Genomic DNA, 20,028 nt, shown 5'->3' with positions numbered 1-20,028 from the left:
CTATTTAATTATTTTATAAATTGTCATTCTAGTTAATGAACAAACAAACAGAAAACTTGCCCAGACAAAAATATGTTTAATAGTTGAAAGTTATATCTTGTGCATCCCTCATCTTTACATTCTCTGCCATTTTTTCCTCTGGGCTGCTTTTAACTCTATCTTCAAATCTCAGGTCCTCTTGCTCCTGTTTTTCCTCAAATGAAACAATTCAGGATGGGAAATACTTTTTTAAAACTCTAGAACACTCCACAAATACGAGTTTTAATTAGTAGTAGTAACTTTTAGACTGGTTTTCAGATCCATATTCATGACAGTTGTATAAATGAATCATAGTAGCTTAAAACTTTTTTAGAGCTAAATGCCCCATCTCAGTATTCTTTTCCCCAACCCCCTGGCCCAGCCCCTTCAGCAGGACTGGGACTAGGGTGAAAGGAATGAGATCAAGTTTTGCAAGACTGAATCATATATTTGTAGCAGCATATCCTGTCTTTATTTTAAAATGATATTCTGTTCAACTTGGATTTTTTTACCTTAATTTTGATCTTTAAAAATGCTGCATTCAAATATTACTTATCTTGATTATTGAGTTTTTTGACACATCCTTAAACTTTACAACTCAGGCAGTCGCCTCTCTCATCTCACCCTAGTCCCTGTCCTGCTCCCCCTGCAAATACATCCCCTTTCCCCACAATCTCCCTTAGCCCAAGCCCAGCCCTGATTGTGTCAGTATATTTTGAAAAGGCTTTTTCTGTGTGCATCTGATATAATCCCAGGTTTAGACCTGCTACAAAGAAGGAGGAAAGTTCTACTGGTGTCATTTTTAGAGGAGGACCCTTTAGATTGATATTGACCCTCCAGAAGGTTTCCCAGGTTCCTTTCAATACATAGTTCTAAAAAAGGTATGGTGGTTTTAAAAATTCTCAAATGACATAGGGAGCTTTTAAAACTATAATTTTACCTTCTTCCTTGCCCTTTTTACCTCCCTTAAAGAAGAAGGAGAAGGGGGCAGGACAAAGGCAGTGTCACAGTTTGAAGGCATCTTCTAAGACAGGAGTGTGTGATGTTTGCTTGGAGGATGGGTAGGTTTGGGTTCATGGCTCAGACTCATGTTATATTAAAGCTTGACTAGCAGCATGAGTCTTTGTGATTCAAGATGAGGTGAACATTTACTGTTTCTTGAGGACCCAGTGTAGTGCAGTTGAAAGGATAACTAACAGTCTGTCTTCAGTGCAGTCTGGGTTCCTGGTCACTTCATCTCCTCAGATGAAGACCCAGGATGGTTTGTTTCTCCCTCTTCTTGGTTTTCTGTGTAAAGCATTAGAATTAGAATCACAGTATCTGGGTTTGAAACCCAGCTCTTCCCTTGGTTCCTGTGTGGTTTCTGGCTTCTCTCTGAACTTCAGTTGCCTCATTTGTAAACTGATGATAACAATTCCTCTTTTCATTGTGTACCCATGTCCGTGATATGATGACATCTGGAAGGGCTGACATGAACTAACATGATAGGTGTTCAATAATTGTGATCATGAATCTGTCTAAACTATATCACGAGTTTTTTGCACATTTCTAATTAGTTTTTGCGAGGTGATGGATCAAGGCAGACATGTTTTACATGCCTAGTAGTTATTCTTTGTTACACACAATATCTAAGACCTTGTACTAACACTTATCTTGTACTTGTAAATATTGGAGATAATATATGTAAGACAATTAGCACAGGGGAATATCCTAGGGTTTGAGGATATGAAAATTGAAATATGAAAATGGACTTAACAACTCAGTTTTCTCATTCAACTGCAACTTCAATCTTGAACAAATATAATGTTTGAGACATGTAAGGCATTAATTAGTAGAATGTAGACCATTTAACTATTCTAGAAGAAATATTATTTAAAAAGAAAACACAGCTAAATAAAAACCCCAAAATAATTGTTTTCACTCTTTGTAAAGATTGAAATGTTTTTATCTTTTATCTTAAGGTACTAAATCAAACTTCTCGACTTGAAATACAACTGCTGGAGAATTCATTGTCAACATACAAGCTAGAGAAACAACTTCTTCAACAGACAAATGAAATCCTAAAGATTCATGAGAAAAACAGGTGAAGATTGTTGTATTCCAAAAATATGTACATTTGTACTTATTTATATCCTCCACCACTCTGCCAACTCTTAAAAAAAGATTGATGTAATTTGCAAAAAGAAAAATACAGAGCCAAATTAATTTTTTTTTTCCCTACTTTGGTTCATTATTTTGCTATTGCACTCCTAATCTTTTTTTTTTTTTTTTAAATGGCCAGACCTTAATTTGTCTATTTTTAATTTAATATAATTTACGTCATTTTATTTATTTATTTATGGCTGTGTTGGGTCTTCGTTTCTGCACGAGGGCTTTCTCTAGTTGTGGCGAACGGGGGCCACTCTTCATCGCGGTGCGCGGGCCTCTCACTGTCGCGGCCTCTCCTGTTGCGGAGCACAAGCTCCAGATGCGCAGGCTCAGTAGTTGTGGCTCACGGGCCTAGTTGCTCCGCGGCATGTGGGATCTTCCCAGACCAGGGCTCGAACCCGTGTCCCCTGCATTGGCAGGCAGATTCTCAACCACTGCGCCACCAGGGAAGCCCCCCAAATTAATTTTTAATATAAAGGAATGAGAGCTTAAGGTGACTACAGCATGTCAACAATAAGATTAATACTGTTGCTTACACTCTTGAAATATTTGCTTTTTATAACTTTTAACACTAATTTATCTAATGTTCAGTTGTTCAAATCTTACCATATCCACAAAAATTAATTGATTCTATGACTAAATTTGGTGACACAAAATATTGACAATTTTCAGCAGAACCAAAAAGTAGGGAAAAGGTAGAGCTTCTGCAACTCTGTAACTTGAATTATCACTCTACCAGCCCTAAACCTTGTACAGAGCTACAAGGTTTGAATTCCGAGATCTCTCACTGGAGAAAAGCAAATTTTCTTTTCAGAAAATTATTTCCCTGTAAAGCTGATTCAAATGTTGTTTCCCCCTTCCATTTAAAGCCATTAGCTCTGAACATAATAAATTTCTTTGGTTAGCTTTATAGATGTGTTTTATAAACTATGAATCATCTCAGGTAAGTGAAAGGGACTTACAGATCCTGATAGCCAGGATGATATATAGACTACATTATTTTGAAGTCACTGGCATTCATGATGGACAATTCAATCAAAGCACTGACCTCTGTAGAGCAAATATATTGTATATTAACTGCATTTTCTTCTGGATATTCGGACAGCTTGAAGAAGTTTCAGTTCTTATGCATTATATTGATTTAAAGATCTTTGTGTTGCTACAAACTAATTAAATACCATTGTCTCAGTGGAACCAGAGTTTCCACCATATTCCAAACCAGAAGGGCACCTAAGATGAACTGCTAGTTCTCCTTTTACTTTACAGATGAGGGAACAGACTCAGTGGAAGTGAGTGATCTATCCAAGGTCACACAGCTTGCTGGTGGCACAACTGGGAATGTAATCCAGGCTTCTTTATTCCTAGTCCTCTTTCCACTGTAGCACATGATCTCTCAGTACTGTCTGCAACCTAGAAGGATTTCCCAACTTTATGCTAAGTGTAAGCCTTAATGACAATGATTATAATTAAACTTTTACATGAAGAAGATAAACCTGGCTTTTGGTTTAGAGTCTGAAAGGGGTCAATCCATGTTTTGTGACTTGTATTTCTAAGTCCTACATTTGTTTATCTTTGTACTATGTCATGGGGTAAACTGTATAACTAAATAACTATAAATAAACTTGACAGGACTTGACTCTGAACTGGTTGCATGATGAAATGTTCTGGAATTGAAAATCCTGTTTAAAAGTACCATTTATCCCACTGCATTTTCACAGTAACCAGACACATACATGTAACAGTTATACTTTACGGCAACTATCCCTTGATTTAGGGTCCTACCATGCTTTAACTTTGTCGCTGAAAGCAAACCCCATTTATAATCATGTTTCAAGATGCTATTGTGAAAGCTTTGTCTAGGAATGAAGAAGTAAAATAATGACAATTTTAACGTATTCTTAGGTTGTTTTTATAATTCTATAAATAACACATTTATTGTAGAAAAGTGAGAAGGTACACAAGAAAATTAAAAACCATAATCCCATCACATTGAGAGAGCTTCATATGTTGCTGTATAAAAAATATAAATGTGTTTTCTCAAAAAGTTGTGTCATGCTATACATACTGTTTTGCAGCCTGCTTTCTGTGGAGATAGATACCTTTTTTAATCAGTAAAGATCCCTCTAGTATAATTCTTAATAACTACATGATATTTCATTTTATAAGTGTAACCTAAGGTCGTTGTGATTCATCTCTCACTAAGTGTGTGGCCACATATGATTTCTCTGTTAAAAAAGTCATCAGCATGAATTTATACTCTTCAATTCTCCTGCTGCTGCTATGTATTATCTTTTGGTGTATGTCTGACACTTTAGCTGGGAGACCTAAAAGTGCTCACCCTTAACTACAAAAACAAATGCTCTTCTTAAGTGTCACTTGTACTCTGCTCTCTCCATCTCTTCTTGTCTCTGTCTCTCTCTTTCCCTCCCTCCTGCTCATATTCATTCTTTCTCTCTTTTCTTTCTTCTTCTTCTCCTTCCCCACTCTCCCTCCTCCTCTTTCTTCTTCTTCCCCTCCTCTTCTTCTAAATATACCCTACCTACCCTAATTCCAGATCATGTTGGATTCTTTTGTCTTTCCATTATGATTCTTGATATGGCACCTGGTATCATTTCCTTCTATGGAATTCTCACCATAGAATAATTTTTTTTTCAACAGCAACTGCTTAAAAAATGTTCTCTCTGTTCCATCCGTAAAGCTGAGTCAAAGTTTGAGGTCTCAGAAGAGCTGCACTGCAGGTCAAGTGTGCAGGGTTTCTCCATGTGCCAAAGCCTCTCAGAGGAATCTGACTCCTGATCCCAAGCACATACATGCCTTCTGCTGATGAATTTTTCCCTCACTGAATTCTAATTTCTAAGGAAAATTCAGGTTTTCTTATATATACAAATCACACCATTTATTGATAATGATAACTTTTTTCAAGATTATAACAATTTCATTTCCTAGCAGTATAGGTATTTCACAATGAATTCAGGGATTTAGGTTTTAACTTGAAATTCATTTCTGTGCTCATGCTGAAAAACACTTAGATGCATCTTTTACTCCTACTCTGTACCCCTTAGTTTTTGACCCTCAAGTATGACATTACCTCACATGTGGTTCCGGGGGGTATTTTTCTATCAAAGTGCTGAATCTCCTGGCATTTCCATATCTCTGTAGTTATCTGTGTCTTCCTGTTGACGGTCCATGTGTATAATGGAGTGCTGGTGGGACATCTCTTCTTAAACCAGGCATATTCTTCCACGAACCACTTAGAAAAAAAGTGTTTTTCTTTATACAAGACAGAAGTACCCATTTGTGATACACAGCATACTTTCCCTATTATGTTTATTATTATGGTTTATTTTCATATGTGAAATGGAATTGGAGGAACTCTGCCAAGCTCTTTCTAGATCAACAAAGAAACGTGCCCGCCCCCCATACCATTTAAGTGGATAGAAGGTGAAGGTCAAGCATGAAGCTGTTTATATATTTTAAAATAGTTTATTGATCATCCATACCTATTCCTTAAATGAATCTTAATCCTCCAAATGCAACAAGAAGCTATTTCTACATTGAGGCATCTCTGAAATGTAAGAACAACATGCCATTTGTCGGCCAGGTCTGGTTTGGATCAGCTAATACACTTTGCAAAGGGGATTATCTAAATTACGCTTTGCTTCCTCCCCCGGGAACGTTAGGGGTTGTGTCTGGGTGTGTGACTTACCAGTTTTGAGTATGATGGGGCCTTAGCTGCCAAGTCAGTGAACTGGCCCTTCAGATGGTCCACCGCTTCTTTGGCACCACTTCTTTGGCAGAACACAGAGGAATATTTTATGGACAGGATTATACTACACAATCATGCTGAGAAGTCCTGCTGATTTACATCCTGACAAATTAAATGCATCACTTGTAGGGTTGAAAACAGAATTTTGGCCTCATTAGGTTCACTTCTTTATCCCCTAAAGGGCCAAAGGCACAAAGCAGGAGTAGGATTAACAACACTTGCTCTGCTGTTTGTTTTCCTAACAATCTAGTTGGGGGTGACTCCAAGAAGCTTCCAGTTTGCTTTTTTTAGGATTTCTTTTTATTGGATGCTATCCTACTCTCAAAACTTGGTTTCATTCCTTACCTCAAGGAAATAGCACTTAGAAGTAAGAGATCAGTAACTGGCCCATATAATTGAAATTATACAACCAAGAACTCAAAAAAGGGGAAGCATTAATATTTACCTCACACAGAGGGTTGGTATGACAAAGTGAGACATGTAATTATCAACTTTTATTGGATTCCTCCAGTATATTTCTGCTCAAAAAAATAGAAAAGAGAGGTAGACAGGGAAGGATGTCATAATGCAAATTCCTTCAGCTGAACTAAATATGTAACTGGATCTTCTGGTGTAAAGATTTGGTCAGCTGACAAGGTTTCAAGGCACCTGTCCATCTGTGACTTAACCCCAACTTTTCCCAAGGTTGGAGCATAGCCAAGTGAAAAAAATATTCTAGAAGAAATTCTTCTGCCTCACCAGGGTACACAGGAAGAGAAATCAACACTCCATGTGTACAAAGATGGAGCCCTTGGGCTTTCTTGATCAAACTTGTGTTGAATATGCAGAATGAAGATTGGAAATCTTCAGTTAGACCGTTTAGAGTGAAGTGAAACTACACAAATGGTGTTCATTCTGACATAGTTTCAGCAAAATTATCTGCCTAGTTTTCTAATATCAGGCAGGTGAACATCTGAGCCAGGTGCTTTACATACACTACTGCTAATCCTCCAACTAATCCTGCAAACTATCTATTGTTATTTTCATTTTATATAAAGAAACTCAAGTTCAAAGAGGTCAGGTAACTTGCCCATGACCAAACACCTGATGTATGGCAAAATTAGCATTCAAGTCCATATGATTCTCTGTCTTAATTATTATAAAAATGTTTCTCCAATATGATGCAGCCTCAGGATTAATTGATGTGGTTGTCAGGTTATCCTCTTAGCATAATCAAATACAAATCTGAAGAAAGGGATAGGCTAGTTGTTTTTGGCCTACACCTATACAGATCATTATTTATTCCTCCTAATACTAGAGTAGGAAATATAAACTATTTATTTTACCTTGGGAATTCACTGAACTTATTTGACAAGCTCCATCTATTTTCTAGCTAGAGGTTATGGGAAGCTATTAAGTTAATTTTAAGTGATTGAAGTGTGTATAATTTCAAGATACTAAATTATACCTTGCTAACAAATTTTTGTAATGGAATAGTGAAGTATTGATTTTTAATACTTAATATGCCTAAATAAATGAAAAGTTAAATCACGGTCTTTCTAATTAAAGTTATCCTCCATTTGATAAGTTCTTTACAAAATACTAAAGTAAAATCACAACACATCAGTCACTGTTTATGTTGTCAATTCCATCTTCTAAATGTTTTTCCAATCTATCTTTTTCTTTCTATTTACTCTGACTCTGTCTTAGGTCAAAGTCCCATTAATTTTTGTCTTAGCCATTGCAGTGACCTCTTTGCATGGCTTACACCTCATGTCTCTCAAACCTATCATCCAAAAGTCTGCTAAAATTCTTTCTAAAATTCAAGTCAGATTATTTTTCCCATTTTTTTAGGTCTCCACACACACTAGTTCAGCACAACTTGTAAATCTCTAGATAGCATCTGCCCAACCCGCTTCTGATTCTCTGTAAGGGACTGAGGAAAGTTCAAGTTCTTTAGCATGGAACACGGTCTGTGATCATTGTAATCCTAATTTTATAGCCTTACTTTCAGAAGTCTTCTTATATTTTAGAAGTATGGTTTAATAGCTAAGAGCAGGAGCTCTAAGGTCAGACTGCCTGTGTTTGCCTTGATTCTGCTGTAAACAACTCTGCCACATATTATTTGTGTGACATCGAGCAAGTTGTGTAAACTCTCTGTGCTTTGGTGTTCTCATTTGTAACACAGGGATGATGATAATAGTTGTACATGGAGTTGATGTGAGGATTAACTGAGTTATTGCATACAAAACACTGAGGGCAGTGCTTGAAACACATAATAAGTGTTTAATCATACTAGTTGTTAGTATCACTGAAGACGATGTTTTTTCAGACATGTTTGATGTTTGCCTTGTCTGGAATGCCTTGTAGTCCTTTATTGAACTCACAAACTTCTGTCCCTTCAAAACTCAGTGCAGATATTACCCCTCCAAGAAACTTTCTGACTCTGCCAAATAGATTTGCTCATTACAACTTATGTGATAACACTCTACCTTGTTTTTTCCTCCCATTACTTCACTTATCCCATCACATTGTAATGTGTGTGTGTGTGTGTGTGTGTGTGTGTGTGTGTGTGTGTGTGTGTGTATCTCTACTACTGGGCTGTGACCTTCTGGAACACAGAGACTGTGTTTTATTTATTTCTGTCTTCATGCTCCCAGGCACAGTTCTCCACACATAGTATATAGAGTATTAAATGCTTTTTGAATGTTGACTGATGAACTGGCAAATGAACTGGCAAATATCCCAATAAATGTCATTTATCTATGTACACAGAAACACACACAATTTTAAAAATATTTTAATGGAAAACAGATCACATAGTTTACATTAAATATTGTAAACATATTCATTGTTCTTAACATAAATAAAATACAGATGGCTTTTATACCACTATTCTGCATCCCCAAAAGCCCATTGCATGGCAGCCAAGGTTATCAGTCCACACTTTGAGGTTCACTAATTCAGCCCAATTTTTTCATCTCTAGACAACATCTTCTCAGACCATTCTAGACTCATGACTGTTTACCACATCTCTCTGATTGATAAAAAAAAATCAACACAAACTTAACTGATTTAAATTTTAAATTTTATAGAAGTGTATAAATTGAAATTCAAAGTCCCAAATTCCATATTCCTCCACCCCCTGCAGAGAATCATCATTAACAGATGGGCAGTTTGGTGCCTATTCTTACAGACTTTTTAATGAATATACTAATTATACATGTGTATATGGAGTGTGCATGTTTATCTGTGTGCTTACAGAGATACACACCCATATACAATTACACATATGCACAAGTACATATTTAAATCATATATGTGTATGTGTATAGATTGTAACTATTTTTAAGATGCTGGGGTTTTGTACTTTATAACAATTTATCATGGATATATTACACGTGTAACTATATACACATATACCTCATTCACTGCTAGAGATGCACTAAAATTTACAATTTAGTGGAACTTTTATGTGATTATTTTAAATTTTCAAAGATATTAACAAATTATCTGCAAATTTTACATTCTTCCCAAGTATGCATGGGCTTTCTAGTTTCCCCAAACCTTGCTAGCCATTTGATTAATCTTGTCTACCCGAGAGATTATATTGTGCATCTTTTCCTGGTTATTGACCATTTGCATTCTTCTTCTGTGACTATCCTATTCATGTATGTTTCTCATTTTTCTATTAGATTGTTTATCTAATATCTTAATTTCCTCATATAAGCTCTTTAATGGATGTTAAAATTTTGTCGTATATGTTGTAAATATTTTCTCTAGTTTGTCATTTATTGTTCAACCTATTTTTTACAGAACTATGTTTTTATGTTATGAAGTGTATATATATTTTTTCTTCTTGGTTTCTGGCTTCCATAGTATATTTAGCTTATTCTTATTTACCTCAAACTTTAAAAAATTTATTTGACAATGTTTATTTGTAGTGATCTATGCTTCTGTTCCACATTTGAATTACAGAAATATTTAACTTCATATTAAATATGAAGTTTGAGAGAAAATTTACTGTGTTCAAGTTAGAAACTTCAAGTATAAATTTAACCTGAACTTACTATGCCCTTGTTTGAATGGGGGAAAAAGATCATTCTTTAAAACCTGTATTTGCAACACATGTTGACACCATACAGATTAAAAATAATTTAAAAATTGAAACATCTGTAAGGAGATTCAGACAGATGAAAATGAGAAGGTTTCTGTATTTCTAACATCTTCCTCCTTGTTTGAGGGCTATACTTATACACATGGAGCTTAGGCAACTGTCACTCCTGTGAATTCAGTTGCTGCTATGTTAAGAACCCTATTGTGGGAAACAGTTTGAAAGGGAGAGCTTTTTCTGTGAAAGCTTCAGGATGTGTTCAATGATTTGAAATATTTCCAGTAAGATATGTTGGAGGAGGCAGACAGTGAAAATTAGGGGAAAAAGTCAACCAAAAACTTCAAATAGGGCTTTATATATACTCAATTAGAACCTTTTACTGAAGTTAAAGGCCTAGATTATTTTGTTTATTTTATTCTTCATTAAAGTGCACCTCTGCCTCAAACTAGAAGCTAAGTGCCAAAATTCTATGCATGTCTCTTCTCAAAGTGTTTCTAGAAAGATGAGAAATGTGAAGTATTGAGAATCCTGTGAGAAACTCTGTCTTTGGATTTTAAGTTCAGTTTGAATAGATTTAGGTGCAGAGTTTCATAAATTGTTGTTCCATGGAACAGTAATCCTAAAGGATGCATCATAATAAAATTATTTATTTAATTTAGAGTTCCCCAAAACTTGACAGTAGAACTCAACAATGGAATGCCTAATAAAAATACACTGAATGCACTCTAGAAAACAGTACACTGGAGTTTGGAATCAACATCCAGGTTTTGGATTATGCATTTAAACCTAAACTAAACTTGCTGCTGAAGGCCATCATAGAGAAAATATGACTACTTTGCCAGTTGAATTTAGGACAGTGGAGTTGTCATGTTGTCCTTCAGATCAACCTTTGTATATAGGAGTCTCCGTGCCTAGGTGAGCTGGTCTCTCCCAGCTGACCTGGACAGGGAAAATGTAAGAGAAACAATAAAAGGCCTCAGGACAAAATGGGATATGATCAATATATTGAGTAAGAAAATTAAATTTAATGGCAGAGGAGTTCAGGCAGAGTGATATTTAAGAAAATCTCAGTTCAGTTTTTTTTAAAAAATGGCTTGGCAAAGAAATTTTGTTTTTATATGTGGAAAAGATGGATAGGTTGAAATATTGTGAAAGACAAGCTCCCAAAAATAACCAGATGGAGAGCAGCAAATACTAAAGAGATGTTAAGTTGATGCCTTGATTCTTGGCAAAATATAAGCGGGTGGAAGTAGATAGAGATTATGTTATACTAAATCAAAGAGATGAGACACTAAAGCTAGTTTTCATAGCACTGGGTTGTCATGGGCAGATTTCTAGTCTAAGTTAGAAGACATGGCTTTTTATTTTGGTTATGACACAGTATGTACACAATTTTATACAAGGCATTTAGACTCTTACCTATAAACTGGGGCTTATAACATCTACTCACTCTGTATCCCTATATTACTTTAAGAATCAAAGGAGATAAGGGTTTTAAAATGCTACACAACTAAAATGGTGTATTACAATAATGTGATTGGTAAGTGGAGATGGTATATGAATATTTTCTGGCAGAAGAGTTTTGAATTCAAGCCAGTTTGGAAATAGTGAGGAAGGGCTGACTTCCCAAGTAGATAATAACTAATGGATTAGAAGTATCAAAGAAAAGAGGATAGTATTTTTGGAATCCAGATATGAAGAGAAGATGGAAGGGAGTGATGAGTGGTATCAAAAAGGTATCAGTTTTGCCTGAAGAAGTCTAAAAAGTTGTCATTAATATAAAGGGTATCTCTAGTAAATAAAGTTAATAGAGAATTGCTAGAGTACAAAAGTTATTAAAGAGAATCCAAGTGAAGAAATAAGATGAGAAAATGACTGGAAGAGATAATTAACTGGTAAGACCTGCCATTTGGGAAACAGTGTGACATGTTTCCAATTTGCTTATAGTTTTTAATGCATATTATTTTTAATGAATATATTTTATTCCCAGTCCAGTGAGATGTCTGATGCACAGCAGGCTTCTTACTTCCCTCAGCAGTCCCTTCTTTATTTTACATGAATATCTATTTTAAGATGACAGGCTATGTTGATATCGTTTGATAATTGGTAGTCATGGTGCATTAAGGTTGTTTGGTGAATTATGAAAATTAACATTCTTTCCAACATGCTAAGTGTATACTCCTTTTACTTGGGAAATGCAGACCTTTTCTTCCACAAGCCAGTGTTGAGAATTTTTTCCTTTGGCAGCAGGACTTCTTTGATCAACTTTCCATTCTCATCTCTTTCCAAAATATCCTGAAAATCAAAACAAAACAAACAAAAAGCTCCTTTTTTGACATCTCAGATAGAAGCCATCTTTTAGTATATGTCTTCTTGAACAAAGAATGCATCAAAAGTAGAAAGTGGCAAACACGTATGCAAAAAAAAGTGTTATGTCTGAAATAGAAGTTTCTTATAGCTGCTTTTTTTCATTTGAGGTTTTTTTCTTCTATCATTTTTTTCATTTCATTTCTCTCTGAAAATGAATCCTTAGAGTAGGAATAGTATCATTTTATATTTTACATAGTGCTGAGAGCACTGTTGGCACATAGCAACTAATAAATGCGAATTATAACTATAGCATGATATTTTCCAAGCCAGAATGTTACCTACTAATTAGGAAGACTGAAAGGCCAGTGCTCATCTTATTTCAGGAACAAAATGGTAATTCAGAATTTTTATCCAGTATTTTATGACTATACATCCAAATGTTGCTCTTTACGTTAAATTTTAAGGTTTCTTGGTAGTATACTATAACTCTTGTAAATTTAAAAGAAAAAATTCTCATAAGTTAACTGACTCTATTTTATGGGCATTTAACATCTGATCATTACCCTAGGAAGAGAAGCAAAAATAATTAAAAAGTAAACTGAGAAAGAGCTAAAGCATCCGTTGTGGTTACTTCTCAGATATGGAGGCCACAAATTAATAGGCACAGAGACAACGTCCTCTGACATCCATAGCAAGTACACTAATCACTTAAACCAGTGGATGGGTAGACTTTTTAACCAATAAAAAGGCTTTTGGTTTTATTTTGTTTAGTTTTGTTTGTTTTTTAACTACTAACTTTTCCAGCAGCAAGTTATTGACACCGAAGAAAACACTATAAGACAATGAATCATACCTACTCCTTTAGAGGTACTCTCATCTTACTCTGACTTCCTTGCCTGAATTTTTCATTTCCAAAAAACTCTTTAAAAAATATAAATAACCGTCACATTTTCCCCAAATCACTATACATTTTATGACTTAAGTATTAAGTTTAAAACATTCCCTAGTGTCCCCTTTTTGAAAACTTATAGGAATGATTCAGTGCTATATTTCTCCAAGGTAAATTAAGTGCCCAGTCTGGTATGTTGCATTTGAATAACACCTTGTAAACTAAGGACTGGTTGAACCTTCTGAAAATGGAACTGAGAAAACTGAATAAGGCTTTTCTCTGAGGGATACTAGTATATTATACACTCTATAAAATGTAAATGCTTTTTATTTCCAGTCAGTTGCTAGGATCCAAGAGTGCTTCTGCATTCTCTATCATTTTTAATGTGTAATAAGCAAAGGGAGTATCCTGTGAAGAGTTCTGAGAGAAGGACGGCTCTCAGTTGAAGACTGCATCACTCTGAGCAAAGCTTCCCAACTCCTTTTGTAAGACCATGCCACCAGCCTAACACGGTCTTCCTTTTCGGAACCAAGTATTCGTGATTTGGAACTTGCAGTGCCTTTAGGCCTTATCCTAAAGCTTAGATTGAGAGATAAAGTAAGCTAGTGGTTATGATACAGGACCAGGTATCAAAAATCCCAAGAAATATAATTCATTGTGACTTTAGATAGCTTACTTTCTGGTCCTGTGATTTCTGCATCAATTTGCTCTTCCTTGACATCACGGAACTATTGTGAAATTTAATCACTGTGAATGTTTTGAGAATCCCAAATGAATGAAGCAAAGTAAATATCTATGTTTTGTTCATACTTTCTTCTGAACTATTGTTTCTATTTCTTATCGGACCCATTTCTTTTTTTTTTTTTTTTTTGGTGCCAGCCTCCCAATATTTATTGAGTTCATTATTTCAAGTAACTAGGTTACTTTCACCTAGCTTGTTCTATGTATTTCAATTCAATTTCCATAAAAACTTAAAACTGAACATAACTCTTCGTGTTCTTTTCTGACTTGACCTTTTCTGGTCTATTCTGCTTTAAGACGTTAGATTGGATATATATCAGAAAAATCCTTCTCTATAAGTAACACTAGGCTTAGCCTGAGCAGTTTCTGTGTACCCATTTCTTTAATGAAAATTATACTATAATTTCTGCAGACAGGGTCCAAGTCAACTACCCTGGATATAAGACACACTCCAGGAAATAAACATTACTCTAACAATAAGTGATCTAATAATTCTTCATTTCACATGCTGTATATGTCACTCCTGTTATATGTGTGTGTGTATATATATATATATATATATATATATATATATATATATATATATATAAATATATTTATATAATATTTATATTTACACATATATATATTTTTTGAGTCTCTCACTTAAAAAATATTTCCATGGTGAAATACCTAACTAAAGTTTCTCACTTTAAATAAACACAGGAACTAATTGAATCACAGTTTTTTTTATAGCATTTTTAAAACTAAATTTTATCTTCACTTCCTTGTAGTTTATTAGAACATAAAATCTTTGAAATGGAGGGAAAGCACAAGGAAGAATTGGACACCTTAAAGGAAGAAAAAGAGAATCTTCAAGGCTTGGTTACTCGTCAAACATATATAATCCAGGAACTGGAGAAACAACTGAACAGAGCCACCACCAATAACAGTGTCCTTCAGAAGCAGCAGCTGGAGCTGATGGACACAGTGCATAACCTTGTCAACCTCTGCACTAAGGAAGGTGGTAAGAATTTCTTCCTTACTTTGGTATAGTAAATGTTTTATTTAATATGGAGCAAGTAAATATTCAATATAACTTTCTAAGTTGCATCAATTGCTGTGTAGAAGCAGCAAAAGAACTTTATTCTTAGAAGCATTTCACGAAGTTTACACTGACAATTTTCTCATGTTTTTAACTTCAGAGAGAGTATTCATAAGCTTGAATATTGACTTTACAACATCTTTCTAAAAGAACTTTCTAATTTCTTCTTTTTTTTACTGGTCTTTTAGCCTTAGATAAAATCTACTATATTTTCATGGATAAATATTTGGTATCATGGTGTTAGACACTTAACTATACAGGACAGAAATTGGCCAATATTAAAGATTAGTTCAGAGTGCTTAGGAGAGTTTCAGGAGAGTTCCCATTTTAAAACTATTTTTTTTGCAAAGGAGGAGAGGGAAGAGTTGCCTGCAGAGAAGAGGAGATATAGAAGTTCTTAATAACTATTATGAGGAAGAAAGAATATTTGTCACTAAAAGTCTGTATTAAGATTATTTACACAGTCCTGTGTGGAGAAGACCTAACCGGGCGTATGGGCAAATTTATTCTGGGGTGTCTTCATGACAGTGGAAATACAAATTTGTAATATCACTAGAATATCTGGAGCCATTTAATCATTGGAAATATTGCAGGCCTGTGTCTCTTTAGAAGACATCCATTCATCTGTCCATCCGTCCACCCACCAATTATTGAATAAATGCCTCTGTGTGCACTTGTCCACTTCAAGCAGAACCTCACCTGAGCCTCAGGAGAGCTCTTCAAAGTTTGGAGCTTAAGGTCGTCTTCTGTAGTTCTGCTCGCTAATCAGCCTTTCTGTGAGTGAACGCAGAACGGTAAATGGTGATGAGTGAAAGAGAACACCACTTACATCTGAAAATTATGGTTGTCATTAAGTTGTGGCTTATGTGATCATTCATGTAATTGTTCAGTGTGCATATGCAATATACATAATTGGTGGCTTCTTTAATTTAATAGTGGACTTGAGCTATCTGAAAAAATACTCAGTTCCATACTCTCATGAATAGATATGAATATAGAGGATAACTCCATATTAAGTGATCTTGCTTTAAAGACATTTCACATTTCTCTATTACACTCCATTACCTTGAGTTATATCTCCTTTAGATAGTCTAAACAAGCCCTTAATATACTTTGTAAAGAATATTTTTTAAACAGTGAGTTCCCAGAGCTCCATTTGGGTGTGCTCAGAAATGTGATTGGGAAAGAAAAAAGCTGCTAATCAGTCAGAGCCTGACAAAACTTTGAGTTAGAGTCTACTGAAAGGAAAGCATGGTAGAATTTTGCCAGAGAATTTTAATAGAGCTCATGAGTATTTAGAAATTAAGTATTAATATGAGACATATCTATTCTCATATTGAACTGAATGCATTTGGGGAAAGATTGAAAACATATTTTTCTTATCATCCTGAGACTCCTGAGACGTAATGCACATGGAGTTGAGTAATTCTTTTTTTTATGATGTTAGAAATATCAAGCCCTGTTGATTCTCACAGAGCTCATATGTCTGCCTGCTTATCATAATTTCACTTCTTTTCTAAGTATTGTCCAATAAATATGTCTTTAAACTTTTGGAGGCAGGAGGGTGACTTCAAAATTAAAATTCCTGGCTAGTTTTGGTCTTTGGGTGCAGTGTCAGGCAACCAAACATCTGTTCAATTCAAAAAATGTAATCTATTGAACAATTATTATGGCACTCCTGATAGATGCTACCCATAGCATCCACTCAGGGTTTGAGAAAAGTAACTATGTCTATTCTATGATATAGCATATCCAAAAAATAATACTACTACTACAGAGTGAGACAGAAATTGTCTAATACTTCAGACCGCTAGACATTTCTTTTCTTTTTAATGATAAAATTCTAAAATAAATCCTGCTTTAACTATAGGATTTGTAATCTGAATGTAAGCCTATTGCCCTATTAGCCAATGGATTCTATGCTCTTATAACCATAGATTTTATTTGCTTCTTATTAATCTTTTTTTCTTTAATCCCACAGTTAAGTATTCTACTAAGTATTTGGTCATTTAAGAACTCCTAAGAGACACAAAAATGGGAAATGTCTCTCACTAAGTTTTCCATAAAGATTTTACTTCTTTGCATATCTTCATTTTCGCTGGCACCATAGTCTTCAGTTATGGTGAATTTAAAACTTAAATGACTAATTGCATAATACTAGATTAAATATCAGTTTCTAAAATGAACTTTTATTTCATTCTAATTCTAAAACACATAAGTAAAATCTCGCCCTACTTAAGACCAAAATAAAATCAAGTAGATTTATTATTTATCAAAGATTATATATAAATGTTCTACTTTTAAATATAAATATATGCAAATAAACCTAAATCAATACATCACAATAAATGCATCACTTTTCTAAAATGTATATTTCAAAAAATGCAAAGAGTAGTCTTCGGAAAGATTTTCCAAAAACGTTATGAACTGTGTCATAATCCAAAAGACTAAAACTTTTAATTGACCTTAAGGGTCCTCTCTTTCTAACTTGACTCAGTCAGTCATTTATGGAGACAGCCTGAATGTAATACTACAAAGCAAGAGAAAAATTTCTATTGAGGTTTTTCTGTCATTGGCAACTAATGTAATCTTTATGAAGCTGTCTCATCATTTATAAAAAGTCAGGATAATTATATCTGCTTCACAATGATAGTGAGAGGATTAAATTAGATACTGCATATAAAAACAAAAGAATTTGACACAGTTGATTCATTAAACATTAATTCCTTCCTTTTCCTCCAAGTGACAAGATTAAACTAAACACAAGCAAACTTATGATGTGCTATCTATAAGTAAAATTTCTTTCATAGAAAATGTCTGAATACAAGGCTGTAGAGTTTCTGACTGTTGACAGTCATCTAAGCCCCTTCTTTTTAGCTTCAGTTTTCTAATCTCTAAAATGGAATCATAATACATACCTGATGAGTTTGCAGTAAGAATTAAAAGAGGTTTGTATAAAACACATAGTATTTTTGTTTAGTTTCACAGAACTTTTCCTACTAAAACATCTAATGTCATGAGATGTATTTAATCTAAATACAATTAATAAACACATTTTCTGAAATAGTTCAACAAAACTTCCTCTTGTTGTTCTGAACAGGCAATAGTGGTACCTTAAGCAAATAGTCATTACAAACTGAATTGCGTCTATTTTGTAATACTTCTGGGTAGCACATTTATTTTTTTCTAACCTTTGTCTGCAAAAACTTGGTTGCAGTTATTCTTAGAAACATTAACACTAAAGAAATATTGCTCTCAATGTTATCATTGTGTCAAAGCTTAGCTGATAGCTTCATGTTTTTGGCAATTCACAGTTATTGTGGGAATTAAATAGTTTACATTGATAATGGCATGGAAACAAGGTTTGGAATTCTTTGGGGGAGGATAATCAGGTATTGTGACTGTCAACATTCAGCAGTCACCTCTGTTCAGAGATAATTAAAGCATCATCACGTACCTTGAGCATACACCAGACAAACTTTGCATTATGTGATCAAGAATTTAATTACTAACAAACCATAAAAAAAGAAAGAAAAGATAAATAAAAAGAAAGTAGTATTTAGACTCCATCATAAAATTACATTGGCTAATTGTCTTACTGTCCAAATCAACTTGGAACATACTCCTGCTATACCAAGATATGATTCATAAATTTATCATTCATTTAAAAAATAGTTATACAGCAACTATTTGGTTTCAGATTCTCTTCTGGGGGTAAGGATATCCATCCATTTTTATTTAACGAAGATTTGCTGAGTTCCTATAACATGCCAGATACTGTTCAGACAACTGAGAAGAGAGAAAAGATGTACTGTCCGTGGCTTCAAGAAAACTAGAATTTGGTGGGGAAAGAGATAGGTAAGCAAACAATTATATTCTGTAATTGTTTGCTAGTGGTGAGGCCAGGGTGCCAGGGGACTAGTGAAACACACAGGAGGAATGTTAAAATCATGATAGAGGCAGAAGGATGAGGGCAGAATCCCGCATCTGCAGAGTCTTCTCAAGGCTTTTGTTGAATGCTTATTATGATGCAGGCATTGCTTAAGCTTTTTTGATGCTTATTATGCTTATTATGATGCAGGCATTGCTTAAGCTTTATGGGTATTAACTTAGTTAGTCCTCACAATAGCAGTTTGAGGGAACTACTATGGTTAGCCCCATTTTATAAATTCCACAGGCAGCTTGAGTATTTTCCTAAGGTTACATAGCTGGAAAGGTTGATCCAGGATTAGAACATAGGCAGGATGGCTCTAATGGGGAGACAGTGGCTAAGTATTCAAAATGAAGAAAACAGGATACTCTAGAGAGCATAAACATGTATATTTGCCAGGAGTCATGAGACTGGGTGTGAGGGGTGTACACCTAAATGCATAACCTAATTCTCATAATCAAAGGCAGGAGAGCAGGGGCAGACGAGGTTAGAAAGATCCACAGAGGGAGATCAAAGAAGCTGAATTTTTTCCTTGAAAGCAGTGAGGCGTCATTGTCAGTATATAAGGACAATGGTGACCTTATCATTTTAGAAAGATCACCCCAGTCACAACGTAGGAACAATGCATCAGAAAGTTGACAAGCCTGGAAACAGAGGGACCAGGTGGCTATTTTGCCATTATTAAAATATTAACAAATACTTAGAGAGTATGAGCCAATCTTCTTAGCCCCTTGCATATCATTTAATTATGATAACAACTCTATAAGCTAAGTGCTATTATTAACCTTATATGACAGATAATGAAATTAAGCACGGGAAGGTAAATAATTCCCAAATATTACAGTACTAGCAAGTGAACAAGCTGAGATTTGAACCCATAGAGTCTGGTTCTTGAGTCTGTACATTATCCATCATACTATGATAGGGAGAAAAGGTAGATTGAAGGTGGTTTTCATCAGATTCTCAAAAGGATCTTCTGGGAGAGAAATAATGGGGTCAGGTTCAAACAAGGGCAAATGGAAAGGCAAGTGAAGGGGAAATTTGTGAA

At 34.8% G+C, this 20,028-nt stretch overlaps 1 protein-coding gene across 3 annotated transcripts in view; it reads left to right on the top strand.

Moving 5' to 3' along the window:
* ANGPT1 (angiopoietin 1) overlaps nt 1-20,028 on the top strand; it is a 268,545-nt gene that overhangs the window by 179,294 nt on the left and 69,223 nt on the right. For 2 of the 3 annotated variants that reach the window (XM_082434316.1, XM_082434318.1), the window contains exons 3-4: nt 1,980-2,101; nt 14,739-14,971. In XM_082434316.1, the coding sequence (XP_082290442.1) occupies nt 1,980-2,101; nt 14,739-14,971 (355 nt within the window). The remainder of the gene's footprint in view (nt 1-1,979; nt 2,102-14,738; nt 14,972-20,028) is intronic. The other variant, XM_082434317.1, reaches the window with a different exon arrangement.

The sequence above is a fragment of the Balaenoptera physalus genome (assembly GCF_965194825.1).
Source record: "Balaenoptera physalus genome assembly, chromosome: 17".
Classification (NCBI taxonomy): Eukaryota; Metazoa; Chordata; class Mammalia; order Artiodactyla; family Balaenopteridae; genus Balaenoptera; species Balaenoptera physalus.
The sequence above is the reverse complement of the archived record's forward strand: the minus strand, read 5'-3'. Positions and strand labels throughout refer to the sequence as shown.